Raw genomic sequence first — 13,328 nt, forward strand, 5'->3', positions numbered from 1 at the left:
CCTTTCCAGACTTCCCATCCACAATGGTGAAACGAGCCATTTTCAACTGGTTCTGTGGAAGGCAGCACAAGTACTGAAGACATGCTCTGACTTTGGACAAGGCAATAGTCTAGAAAGGCTGTTTGCTAGAATTTCAGGAGACAGCGCAGCACAGGTATAACTGCCCCTAATAAACACCACTAAAATGTCCACCAATGCACTGGTGTTTTACCAACTTTTGCTTGGAAACACTTCACAGCCGGATTATTGACTCAAACTTAATTTATCCCCTTATTGGGAAGAGACAGAAGAAACCTGCAGTTAATAGTCCCAACGCAATCCAGCTCAAACTCCATGTAGACCAGGCAGAGGTACTTACTAAAAACACGCAGAAAGCTTATTTGGGATCTTCTCCCTGATTTCTAAACACTCTGATACTTAATACACATGGGATAGGTATAGTTTTGAGGAATATGTATTTATGGTAAATAGCTGTCAGTGGTAAATAATTACCAATGCTGTCATTTAAATGCATACAAACAGACACTTTGCATCACTGGCTGATGCTGCCACTGCTTTCTACTGCAACACAACCCAGGACAGAACTATAGGTTTTCAAATTTAACAGTCACTACATTTCAGCCTCCTGGTGTGCATTAAGCCCCTGCGACAGTCAAAACAAGAATTTAGTTAAACGCTCTACTTGTAACTGCTCATTACATTCTACTGAAAACAGCTACTTGGGAATTTTTTTTTTTCTTTGAGAGGAAAGTTTATAGCTTCTCAGGCGTCAGAAACATCAGCTTATCCAAATGAAGAGTTAAACATGCAGGGCCTAACTGTCCCCACTTATGTAGGACAGAATCTAGTCCTCAAAGGCCCTCATTACTCAACACTTCTTTAAAATATTCTTCTCCTCCTCTGAGCAGCTGCATCCCTTTGTGTAAAGAGAATCCCAAAGCCAGAAGAGAACTACAGAGGAGACTAAGTGGGAAGTCCCTAACAAGGGGACTGAATTCACCATATCTCTGTCCCCAAATCCCTGTGGTCAATGGCAGTGCACCTCAGGCCGATTTCTACAGAGTTTCATCAGCTGATCCAGGCAAGGGTGGAAGAGAGGAGGAGGAGATTTGACTGATGTTGCAAGTAAGGCATGTGGCATGAGAGGAACAGGCCAACACATAATGAAATCCAGAATCTGAACATATTTTATAAATTGAGAACTCATTTTGCAGAAAGCAGCAATTCCTACTTCTGGCTGTATGGGAGGCATGTTGGCAGGACCCAGTGAAAAACACCATCTGCAGCTGCAACTCATTAACAAGCTTTGAAAATAGCAGAGCAAACTGGACTGCAAATTCACTGAGCTCAGCCCTTCCTGCCATTGGGGAAAGAAAGGGCCTCAGCTAAGGCCAGTCACTGTACAATCCAGTCAGATGATCAGGACAGGAAAAGATGCAAGCTGTGTCAAGACTGGAGTCGTTGGCACCAGTTAATTCTCATTCTGCATTGACTTTGCTGGGGAAAAAGGAGGAGATTAGGCCAGCAGAAGACAAGACTACCCACAGGCTGCAAAACAACATGAAGATCCAGGATACTTACAAAGGCGTTGAATCCTCCTACCCGACTTGCAACCCTAATAAGGCGGAAGATGCTCCACAACATGGACACAGCCACAAGTGTCACTATCAGGGAAATGATATCACTAAAAGGACAAAAACAAGACAGGTACAAATTGAAGTGTTTGGCAATGACTTGGTAAATATTACTCAATGTAGCTATTTTCAGGATTTTAAAGGTCCTGACATTTAGGCTACAAGTGCAGCAATGAGCAGACATGACTAAGAAAATGGAACCTTTACAGGTTTTTTTTCTACATATATAAACAACAAAAAACCCAACAATTACATAACCTAAAAAGTTAAACAGAGGACACTAGCAAGTATCACTTACAGCTGTGGAAGAAATCCGACCTCACCATCCCCTTCAGAGGCATTTCTACTTATAAAACAAATAGGACCTTCAGGCAGTCAAATCACACTCCAGGCAGAATCCGGTGGGGCTGGCAGTCCATCCAGAGGGAGCTCACTGCAGAAGACCTGCGTCTGGCAACACTAGGGAGATTCCAACTCCCCTAATCCTGACAGAAATCCCAGCACAGGACTCCCATTAAGAGGCTGCTCTACCTAGTCTGGTTGGCCCTCCCCGGTCAAGTCTCTCAGAATTCCTTTATATCAGAAGGAAGTGCTACAGCGACCAACGTCATCAATTTTCTGGATGCTTTGCAATACCAATTGCATTAGGAGGTAGATTAGGAGCAGGGGTGACACTACAGGTCTAATACAGTTACAAGACAAACATGCTGAGGACAAATATCCTGAGAGCTCTAAACAAAGGATGCTTTCAATAGGAGGAAAAATGATCATATGTCAGATGACAGGTTGAGATTTGTTGGACCCTGTTCTGCTTCACATGCCTGTGAAATCATCTGGTCTCGCCACACTTCCATGTCTTATCTTTAAACTAGGAATGCGTGTTCCATCTCTCAGACGGATGATTTACTGAAGCAAGGGGGACCAGCATGTGCTATGTACCCAGCTGCATTTGTTTCTTCTCAGTGAGAGATCCTAGGCAACACTGGAAACTGAAAGTCACCTTCAATCTGTCAACTATGCAAACAGAATTAATTCTGAATACATCAAGTACCCACATCTGAGAGTAAACTGAATCCAAGCTGCAAGGCTCTGCACCTCACAGGTTCAAACTCCAGACTGAGACTCTGAATTCTCCAGACATTCATCAAGTCTGCTGAGAGACTTCAGACCCTATAATATCTCTTAAGAAAAAATAATCTCTTTTCAGGGGCAGGAGAAGCAGCTTGTGTTGGTGGCTGACTAGCTGTTCAGTCTACTCTTCCTGTTATACACAAGTTTGAAAAAATTGGCAAGTTCTGAATTTCAGCTAAAGGTCTCGTACTGCATGATCAATTAAAAAAGTTTATCTTCATAAAAACCATGTATTCAAAATGTGCAAATGTCATTCAGATGACAAGTAACTAGACAAAATCCAGTCCAGCTTCGTATGAGAACATAACATTTGTTTCACATTTTGGTAAGGTGTCTGAGAGGAAGAATTACACACACTGGCCATCGCCGCCTCCAGTGGGAAAGCCACTGTGCTCCAAATCCTATGAGCTACTAAGAGCAGATGATGCGGTCTGCATGGTGCACAAGTAGGTGATCAGGCCATCTCGGCAGATAACTGTAGTGGCATGATGCTCTCTGTTGTCAGAAATTGGGATTTCTTTACTTAAGAGACAGGACTTCTGCCCTACATCTTTTTGTTAGCACTTTAGAATGCGCAATTAGTCGAGAGCTCTCCAAACACCAGAGTCTCTCCCCACACTTATGGAAAGCTGCTTTCTACATCAGGGTAACAGCCATCGGTGATGGAGGTGGACTTGTTCAATAGCCCAATGAGCGAGCTTTGCAGGTCTGTTTTGTACTCTGGACCCAATAAATCCTGTTTTGCAAAAACAAGCTGCCTGTCTTAACAGAAGGGCAAATAAGCCACATCAGCAGCAAATGACCACAAAACATTAGTACATCATATGAAAGCACAGAATAAAGCCTCGCCAGTGCTCTACAGTCTTTTGACACATTTTCCCTCTTCTTGCTCATTATAGCTTATTTCAGAATTAACAGCTTTGAGTGTGGGGTTTTGTTTTTTTTTTTTTTTTTAAGCAAAAGATCTTGGTTTCAGGTAACAGAAGAGGGCTGTAAGTGTTATAGAAGAACTCTCACTGCGATTTTGTATCCTAGCATCAAAGCTGCTCTGCTCAGTATGTGGCTCACAGCTGGAGCGAGCACCAGCGCAGACTGTCCTCTGATCTACAGCTGTTGGAGAAGCAGGCCAAAACTAGGTGTTTATTTTTACAGACTGAACAACCACCACAGGCCTTCCTCAAAGCACTTTAACGGAGGAAGGCCTGCTGCACCACCAGCATTTTCCACAGAACGGGGTGTAACGTCACTTGTTGAGTCAGGATTTCTGTCACACTCTGCACTTGAATAATTGATTATAAGAACAAAAAGTGCTCAGCTATGCAAGAACGCGCAGCAACTGACACAGACTCTCCTCAGACTTGCTAACACCGACCCGAAACGTTTTGGTCTGCTGTATGCTGCAGTTCCAGACACCTCCTTGGGACCCTCACTCTTGAAATGTTAAGGTACATCTAGAGCATACCTATTCCTGAAAGATGGGGTAAGTGCTCCAAAACTGGGACCACTTTTTTGTTCTCTAACAACGTTTAGTTGAAAGGGGCTTTCCTCTCCAAGCGAGGGATGTCACCAATACACGTTCAAGAGTTAACAAAAAATTTTATCATACTTTCCATAAAAGCCAGGATGTTTGTAGGAAACAGGGATTCTCTCTTTCTCATCAATATTCAGCTCATCCTCCGCAGCTCTCAGCTTCTCTTCAAATTTGTCAATGTTTGCCACCCGCATTGTGTACAACAGGGTAACGTTCTGGGGACATGCAATCAAAAGTAGCACATAAGTATTGTAATACAAGGATACAGCAATGAGCAGAAGAAGTGCACAACATGGACAAGTCAGATAAAAGTTAGCCTTATGTTACATCCTTTGATACAGCATCAATGAACTCATGAGCAGATAACTGACACTAGGGCTCCAAATGAACTTAGGAACATCTCTAGTCTTTTCAGCTCCTTAGGAAAGCATAAAAGTCAAGAACTAATTCTCAGCTCTCTAGAAACAAGGAGATGCAACAACTTGGTAGGCAAGTTAAAGGATGGAGTTAGTATTAGACCCAGTTATACTGACACCTTGGGCTCAGACAAAATTTTGTACTATGTATGGAAAACTACATCATTGGGAAGGAGGTGTCTTGTGCTCCACTCAGTTTTACTGGATCTTGTTCCTGCATCCTTGTCAGAAGTGAATTTCATCCAGTAGTTTGCAGATGGATCATAAGTCACTGAATAAAATGGGATGTATCCAAGCACAGTATTTTAATCTCTCAAGCCAGTTTGTAATGATTCTTAGCAGCAACTCCTGGAAGTAAGCACATGATCAAACTCGGAAACAAACGTGGTTCCTTTCCATTTTGGAAGATTTAGTAAGGAAGTCCAATGGAGTTTGACAAAACACCTGAAACTAAAATCCAAATAGGAGAAAATTTTTGAAACAAGATCTAGTAATAAGAGTTTACAATCTTCTAGACCACCTTTTCACATATCAGACTGAGCTGGTAATAAAAACGCTATTGAATTTTTCCATCTTTTTAGACATATGTAAGATTTTCTTCTAGGCCATTATAAATTATTTTTACAACTTAAAATAAAAGGCTTAGTTTCCAGTAACTAAGTCCCCTGAACTTCAAATACAAGAAAGAGAAAAATAAACCAGCTAGAGTTTTACCGAACATATATTCATTAACTCAATTCTTTTCAACAGTATAATCTAAGATCATCCATTCCAATTGTAGAAAGTCACTCACAACTTGTCCATGTGGAGTTCCTCCTGGGTGCAGATAAACTTCCACAATATCGCTCTCTGGCACCACTTCGATTCTCTGGACCTCCCCCTTCGCCAGCATCTCATTCACAAAGTAGTTCCAGGAAATGTTGGTCCCTTCTCTATTCTCACTGACCGTGAATCGAAACATCAGCAATATGAAAGTTATGATGAAGAGTGCCCGTAAGCGTTCAAGATGCATCTGATTTTCCCTTTTCCTGCGTTTCTCATCCTCTTTAGAAAAAAAGGTATCAGAGGAAAAAAAAAAAAGATACAAGCATGTAATTGCGGAGCTTTCTGACCCAAAGAAGGGACAATTAAATGACAATGATTAACACAACAGTTGTGTTGTTCTGTAACAGTTTTTCCTGTTGCATGTTTGGTTTCTCCTGAAGGACTAGACTCAGGAGCAGTACCTAACTTGCATTGCACAGGCAATTTTCTGGCTTGGCTCACAAAGGACGTTGTGTGACTTGCCCAAGGTTACGCAAGTGAGTCAGTTTTTTGGATTGCATGACATTCCCAGACCTTTCTGGCTTCTAGGCTGTCAGACGACAGGGCCTTAGCTGTACACATGAAACAGCACCAGGTCAAAAAGCCTGGTTATGAAAGCGTAAGCACTCAGGTGTAAACTTAACAGTTGCCTAGAAGGAGGCAAATTTTGCACCCTGATAGCCAGCAAAAAATCTGCTTGCATCACATTGCTGCGGCTACATTCAGCTCTTCCCCAATGCCCCAAAAGCCATGTAGTGAGGCGCTGCATACACAGATTACAGAGAAGATGATGGAGGATCACCTCTTTCGCTTTAATTGTTGCTTCAGTAAGAGGAGGAATCGAAGCATCAGTGAGCCAAAGACAGCCCCTCACTTCCAAAAGTTATTGATGGTGTACAAAGACAGACAGCAATCTCAGACATATTTTGAAGAGCTCTGATCAGCATTTCCTGTTTTAAGTCCAGGAGACTTCAGATGGTTGTAGTTCGCTAGACCCATTACAATCCCACCAAATGTCATTCTATTCTAAAATGAGAGTCTATCTCACTTGCCTGGCCTAATATGGATACAGGCCAAATAAAGCCATCAGACCCTTGTTGCTAAAAATCAAACTCAAGAATGACTATAGCCCACTTCTACACAACATGCTTCCACACTACCTAGTCCTCAGGCTGTTGCTAACATATCCACTGGAAAATATTAGGAGTCATCGTGTCACTGGTAAATCACATAGCACAGTATTATAAGAGATAATTGCTTCCTGGTGAGCTCCTGATCTGCTGGCATCCTGTATCACGAGACCAGCAGTGTTTCTATTACCTAAGAAAATAACTGCATTTGAAGTAAGTCTGAAATAGCACAGGAGACATGATATGCAGCTTACCTATAAATACACTGCAAATCAATCTCACTGTCTTAACAAAATTGCACAGGTTTTCTCCCATGCTATACAACTACCCTCATGTTTAAAAATGTTTGATAACTTGTCCACATTAAGGATCTGTATCAAAGAGGGATTCCCGTGCTAGATGTGCTTTCCCCCACTTTTACTGTAGTGACATACTGAAGTGATGACATGAAGGGATGGTTTACTTCAAGTGTTTGCCACCAAACCTTTTTTTCCAGACTGCCAACATTTTTTGCGCTGCATAGGCAAATTTAAAATTCTGTGGTCTGCAAAGGACTGCCACAGCACAGTTCCATGTCAACGGCTAGCGAGTGTTTTGAGTTGTTAATATGACAGTATCTCCTCCCCTTTCCAGGCATGTGTGGATGTTCTCAATATATAATTTAGCGCTTGTTCTTGATATACAATTTAACATCAACAGCAACATGGCACACATAAATACTATTCTACATCCAGAAATAAATTCCGCACCAATGGACTGGTAGTGTATCTGCCTGCTGCAGCCCAGATTAGATTTATTTGCAAATTCGTAACAAATGTTCTGACACTAGCATTTATCACTAGCCACCAATTAGGCCCTACACACACTGCAACAAAACCAGGGGACAAACATATGACCTGGTTAGATGCTAAAAAAAGTACTCTGTCCTTCAGATACCAGCATCATTTTTCACTTGTTTCCTAGCTCTGCTCCACATTTAACAGGAAAGGCTTGCTCCTAAATAGAAACAATGCTGTTTTTCAGATAAGGTCATAATTTCAAGACAGTGACAAGCTCAGCCACTGCGTCCAGCCCATCCACTTTGTTCTTCAATGCCATCTCCTCACCTCTGTGTTATCTGCTAGATCCAGCTTTATTAGAACAAAGCAATTCATCACAAAGCTGCAGGATGACACTGACTATAGTCTTATTAAACAAAATTAAAATACAGTACGACAGAGGCCTTAGTCTGGGCAATATCCTGAAAAGCTGAGCAAGTTCTGAATAAAAAAAATTCTATAGAGAAAAGAAATTACTCTAAAAAAGTAAGTACCGACAGGAAGTCCATCTATCGGTATGCAAGTTCCTTGGAGATATTAGCGTCAACTGTGGCTAAAGCACTTTTCTGTATGAAATTTCAGACAAAGTGAGGAAGCATACAATATGTTTTAAAGCACACATAACTGAGGATACTATCACAAAAAGATCACCACAGGATAAAAGCTGGCCATTAGATACCTTGACATAAACAACTTCTCCAGTTTCTAGGAATTAGGCTTGTCTAGGACCTTTAACCTACAGATGAATAATTTCAGGAAAAAACATCATTTCTAGAAAGCTAAAAGACAGCACAAAGCTTTCCTCTACTCTGCATTTAATTAAGGACAAAAATCAATCTATTTCTAAGCTAATGTAAAGTATGATTATCTTTACAGTATAAACATTCACACTGCACCATAAGCTACCCTACAATATTCAGTAAACGAGAACCAGTAACTGGATGTGACACTTGCAAGCAACAGCTGTGGGAATACTTCCAGCTTTTTAGTCTCAAAAAGCCTCCATGAAGCAATGATTTGCCATTAACCCCAAATCTGAACTCTCCGATTGAAATCTTGCAAGGGCTGCAATGACAGTTTGAAGAGTTCTTTTTAATAATCACTGCAGAGACGAGTATTCCCCTGGAGACATGGGGTAGCATTCCACCTCCCAAAGTCAAGCTATCCATTAATCACAGGAGAGGAGAGGCCACAGAACTCGGCATGTTACTGTTTACTAATTTTAACAGCTACAATACTTCTTCAAGGCGCTGTGCTCACAGTCACCCTGTGTGGTCTTGCGAACACTAAGGGCCCCAACCTCTAAGCTCTGACTTCCCTAACGAGGACTCTGCGATACCCGCACTTGCGTTCATTGAAGACTTCAGCCCAGTTAAATGGATCAAACAGGCAAAGCCCCTGCTCTTGCCTTCAACAGATTACATGCAATGATACAAGTCGGGCTAACAGTCATCAGCCCTGACTGCTTTTACTCCGAAAGTTATTTAGTCCAAGAGGATTCAACCATTGTGTTTAAGCACAACAAAGGAAAAGCCAAGCTATTACATTATCTGATGACACCTAGGTAAAAGTTTATAATATTATATATAAAATTACATTACAATCTGTGCAACTTAAACATGATGCTAAGTGCCTTCCAACTCACGGTACAAAGGTCTGGAGGCCAGCATCTACAGGTGGTTTATCCCTCACTCAAGGGTCCAGGAAACAAGCAGCACAACACAGAGCCACATAAACTCTCTTAACACGTCACCAGCCTCTGCAAGCATCAACTAATGTCATAAAATAAAGAAAATGATCAGGTCTTTGTTATGCTTCTGCAAGCATTACTGACAAGACAGAGGAATGAGACCTTCACCCGGGCCACTTCTGACATCTTTCTTAAACTGCCCCACCAGGCCTGTAGATACAGGACATGCCATCAGCTGTGGGATTTACATCACAGAGTCTGAAAACCTGCCTTATCCAGAGCATAGAAAATCTTTGCATGCACTTCAGTTCTTGGGAGGCTGGAGGGAAAGAACATGTACTCACAAACAAGCAAAGGATTTTCTTTACAGAAGTGGAAGAGTCAAATTACACTTTTTAAATGGAATGCAGCTGTTGTCAATCTACAAATAGCAGAAAGTTGACAACACCACCAAGACTTGAAGGGATGCCCACAAATCCGCGCATATTTGAAAAATGTTTGGTGAAAACCTACTGGTAGAAGATAACAGTGCCTCCTACAAGGATCAGAACACTGCCGGTCAGAAGCTACACACAGTTTTTGTCTGGTACACTAAAGCTATCCCTCTGCACCCCCACCCCACATTAGAGTCATTAAATTCCTCGCCCCCTTAAGCTTAAGGTACAGAGAGGGCACTCCTCTACATCTCAACATCATCTGGCACACCATGTAGGATCCCTAGGTTCCAGAACGCATTTAGTGAGATAAAACTCATTTTCAAAAAGTCCTGTAGAGCGGGATGCCTGGGGCTTAGGCAGTATAAGACACGCAAAAACCAGTATCTAGGAAGACTGATTAAAAAAAAAAAAAAGAAAAATTTTGAGCAAGTGCCATTAGTAACACAGCTAAGAACTCTGAAGAATCTATTTTTAACTTTGAGCTCTGTAAATCACTAGAAGTAGAGACACATCCACAATGAAGGTAAATGAAGTAAGAATCCAGCTTAAACTTGCATTAACTGAATTCAGTTCTTTAAGTCAAAATGCCCTACAACAAAACCTCCAAAGCAAAACCCAGTAAATACTACCATTCCCCTTTGCAAAGCAGCAAAACTAAGGCAAACATCAATGAAGCTATTTGTACACGATGCAAAGCAGCACAGAAACAGAGTAAGTTTCATGATCTGTCTTAAGCCTTAGAATTCCATCATCTAAGCCAAAACACCCCTTCCAACCTGTTCTTAGCCATAGGCTTGTAGAGGTAGTAAGTTACAGGTACAGGTTTACAGTACCCAGAATCAGAAGCATTAAGGTGAATCTTCCATGCTGTCCACCCTCATCCCTCACACACATGGTTTGTTTCATTAAACATCTTTTCGGCGCATACATACCTTCATCCTCCTGCGGAGATTTCTTTTTGAATCCTCCATTCTTCTGGTTACTCCCTTGAGAGCTTGAAGTAGTAAAATAGTAAGTGCTACCTGTAGGCAAGCAGAGTTAAGTAGTTAATACCAGAAGACCTCAGAGGACAGTGAGAGAGGGGGACTGAGGATGGCAGAAATACATGTGACCTCCAAATGCAGAGAAAGCTAAGCTCCACGTCCACCAAAGCGCACAGCTTCGTTTCTGTGCCAAGGAAATGGGACAGCCTCGCCAGAGGGAGTACAGGGAGGGACAGATTCCTTCAGTTTCCTTATATAATATATATTTTTTGACAATTCAATCAAAATATGGCTTTGTTCAGAGGTCAATTTAATGTGGCAAAGAAAATCATTTGGAGAAATTACTTCAGTGTTGAAACATGTACACATTTCCCAAGCCATAAAACCAGTTAACACTGGTATGGTCAGTTAAGAACAGCCTCACACTAGGAACTGTAAATGCTTATGAAAGGAAATGTATGTGCTAGAGTTACGTGCAGGTTTCTCGGTAAATGCTGTCAGGGTACTCTAATAAAAAGCCAAGAAAGTAAGGCTACAAACAGTAAGACTCACAGCTGCTGCTACAAAACAATAAGCGAAGACTTTTTGGCCAGGAAAATGCAGAAAGTTCAGATGGAAAACTGACTTTGAGGACAGCAGTTTCCACTTCCCAGGGTCTTTCACGAAGGCTCTGGAAAGAGGGGCAACCCCAAAAACTGGACTGCTTGTCCCCTGCTAGTTCTACTAGAGGACTCACTGGCATTTGAAGGATTATGCATCTATTTTTATTTTAACTTAAAAAACCCAAAAAAACTCTCAAAGGTAAAGCAGCCCAAGCTTACTGGGCCCACACTGGCCAGAACAGCCGTGATCAGTTTTGTTCAAATCTCAAAGGCATCAGCAAACTCGTCTTCCCAATTTGAAGAAAGTAGCAATAATTGCCTTTGTTTTACATTTCTGTGCTTTTGCTCTAAGAGTTCAGGTAACATTTTCTAAGACACACTTTTAACTTGTTTGAATGCAAGGCTTTTAGCAAGGTTATATGATGTGATTTCTGACAAAGGTAAATGACATTTTCTTCTTAGACTTTGCTAATGAGGCACAGAAAGATTCTCTACTTTAAAGTCTGCTGTTTTTAAATTAGCTTTTAGGTCTAATGACTCAAGTGCTTGCTTAATCATGCTGAGCTCCTTACCGAAAGGCACCATTGTTCATCCCTGTCACCAAACAAGAACTCAGAACCCCTGTAAAAGGCACACAGCTCCCAAAGCCAAGAACAGAACAGCTTTATTTCAGTTTCAAGAACGCAGGCAGTGAAGGTAAGGGAAAGTCAACACTCTTACTATAAGACCTCTTCCTCTCCTCCACCTGTACAATTGCTCTTCAGGACTCACCTAAGAGATTCCAAAGCCTGACTGGATCTCGAATTATGTGTTGTTTCACCAGGACTCCACTGAGACCTCGACATGGGTGAGAAAGTGTTTGTGACAGAAGGCTCTGAGGAGGTAGACAAAGAAAAAAAGACAACTGTCGGAAAGGTACTGTGACTGCTTATCCTTTCTATTTTCCGTGACATTAAGATTTCTAAACATAAAAACATTGTGGGTAAGTTGAAGGACCATCAACTGGAAGACCTAATGTTTCCTGGCTGTGCTGTGAACTTGCCATGTGACTTCGAAGATGTTTATAACCCAGTTTAAAGAAAGTTTTAAATATACACAATACACTTGAAAAAACCTTTTTCCTCCTTGCCTCTCTGCCTTTCACTCTAAAGACATGTTGGAAGTCAGTTCTTAAAACTTAAAGATACCCTCCCGCAACAGGAAATCTTAAGGACTGCTACTCGGTAACCCTGCTGCACAGCAGTAAGGGCAGCACAGTCATTTCCCCGTGGTGATTCAGCAGTAATCCTGCAGTTGAGATTCACAATTAAAGGCAACTTCATAACATTCACTAATACTCTCACTGAACACAAGCCTTGCCCCTTCTCCAATGTGTGATCTTTGTATCACCACCCCTCTCTACTGCACAGGCACAAATTTCTGCGCACCAAACCAGATGGGGATGCAGACTAGGCTGAAATCCCTCATCCTTTTTTCCTGGTTTGCTGGGCAGCAGCACAACAGCTTGCGCTGGCCCGAGATGGCAACCTCTTGGGATCAATCCTTTCTAGAACAGGACTGCTTAGACTAGTTTAAATTGATCACAGAAAAGCCTGGCAAGATTCACAGAGCAGTCCCACAATTGTTCTTCCTCCATTGCTTACTTCTACTGCCAGTGCTTTTTCACTGCACTGAAGAAAAACACAAGACAGTCTTAAATCATGTTGAAGGCCTAGTTTAAGTAAGAACCTTGCCTTCTGTGTTAAGGGCTGCGTTGGAGAGCCCTGCAATACCAGCAGCACAACAAGATGGGGAAAACACATCTGTGGCGAATGCCAATGTGGTCGATGTTTATATCACAAGTGATACAAAGAGCACGAATAAAGCTAGAAAAAAAAAAACTTTTAATCAACGTTTTCTTGCTTATGACAGCCTAGCTGTTCTCTTCATACGGTCTTTCCCCAAGTTACTGCTATACAGCACTGAAGTGACGGGCCTTTGGGACGGTCTAACCTGAGAACCCCCCCAACGTAAGCCCTGTCTCGAAGCAAGCGCCCATTTCAACATCTCAACGCCGTGAGAGCTGACCCAGCTCCCCTCCGGTCGCCTTCCCTGGTGCTCCCGGCCCCGCAGGCAAAACACCCCACCGGCCCGGGAAGGCCCGATGGGACCA

The 13,328-nt window shown here is 42.0% G+C and overlaps 1 protein-coding gene across 1 annotated transcript in view; it reads right to left on the bottom strand.

Annotated features, from left to right (window-relative positions):
- SPG7 (spastic paraplegia 7 (pure and complicated autosomal recessive)) overlaps positions 1-12,050 on the bottom strand; it is a gene marked incomplete at its 5' end in the record, with an annotated part of 30,699 nt that extends 18,649 nt beyond the window's left edge. Inside the window, 6 exon segments of the mRNA XM_010290539.1 lie at positions 1-52; positions 1,582-1,684; positions 4,372-4,511; positions 5,506-5,756; positions 10,524-10,613; positions 11,948-12,050. The exon segment at positions 1-52 is cut by the window's left edge and continues 5 nt beyond it. Of these exon segments, the coding sequence (XP_010288841.1) occupies positions 1-52; positions 1,582-1,684; positions 4,372-4,511; positions 5,506-5,756; positions 10,524-10,613; positions 11,948-12,050 (739 nt within the window).
- Between the last annotated feature and the right edge of the window lie 1,278 nt (positions 12,051-13,328).

The sequence above is a fragment of the Phaethon lepturus genome, unplaced genomic scaffold, assembly GCF_000687285.1.
Source record: "Phaethon lepturus isolate BGI_N335 unplaced genomic scaffold, ASM68728v1 scaffold32277, whole genome shotgun sequence".
NCBI lineage: Eukaryota > Metazoa > Chordata > Aves > Phaethontiformes > Phaethontidae > Phaethon > Phaethon lepturus.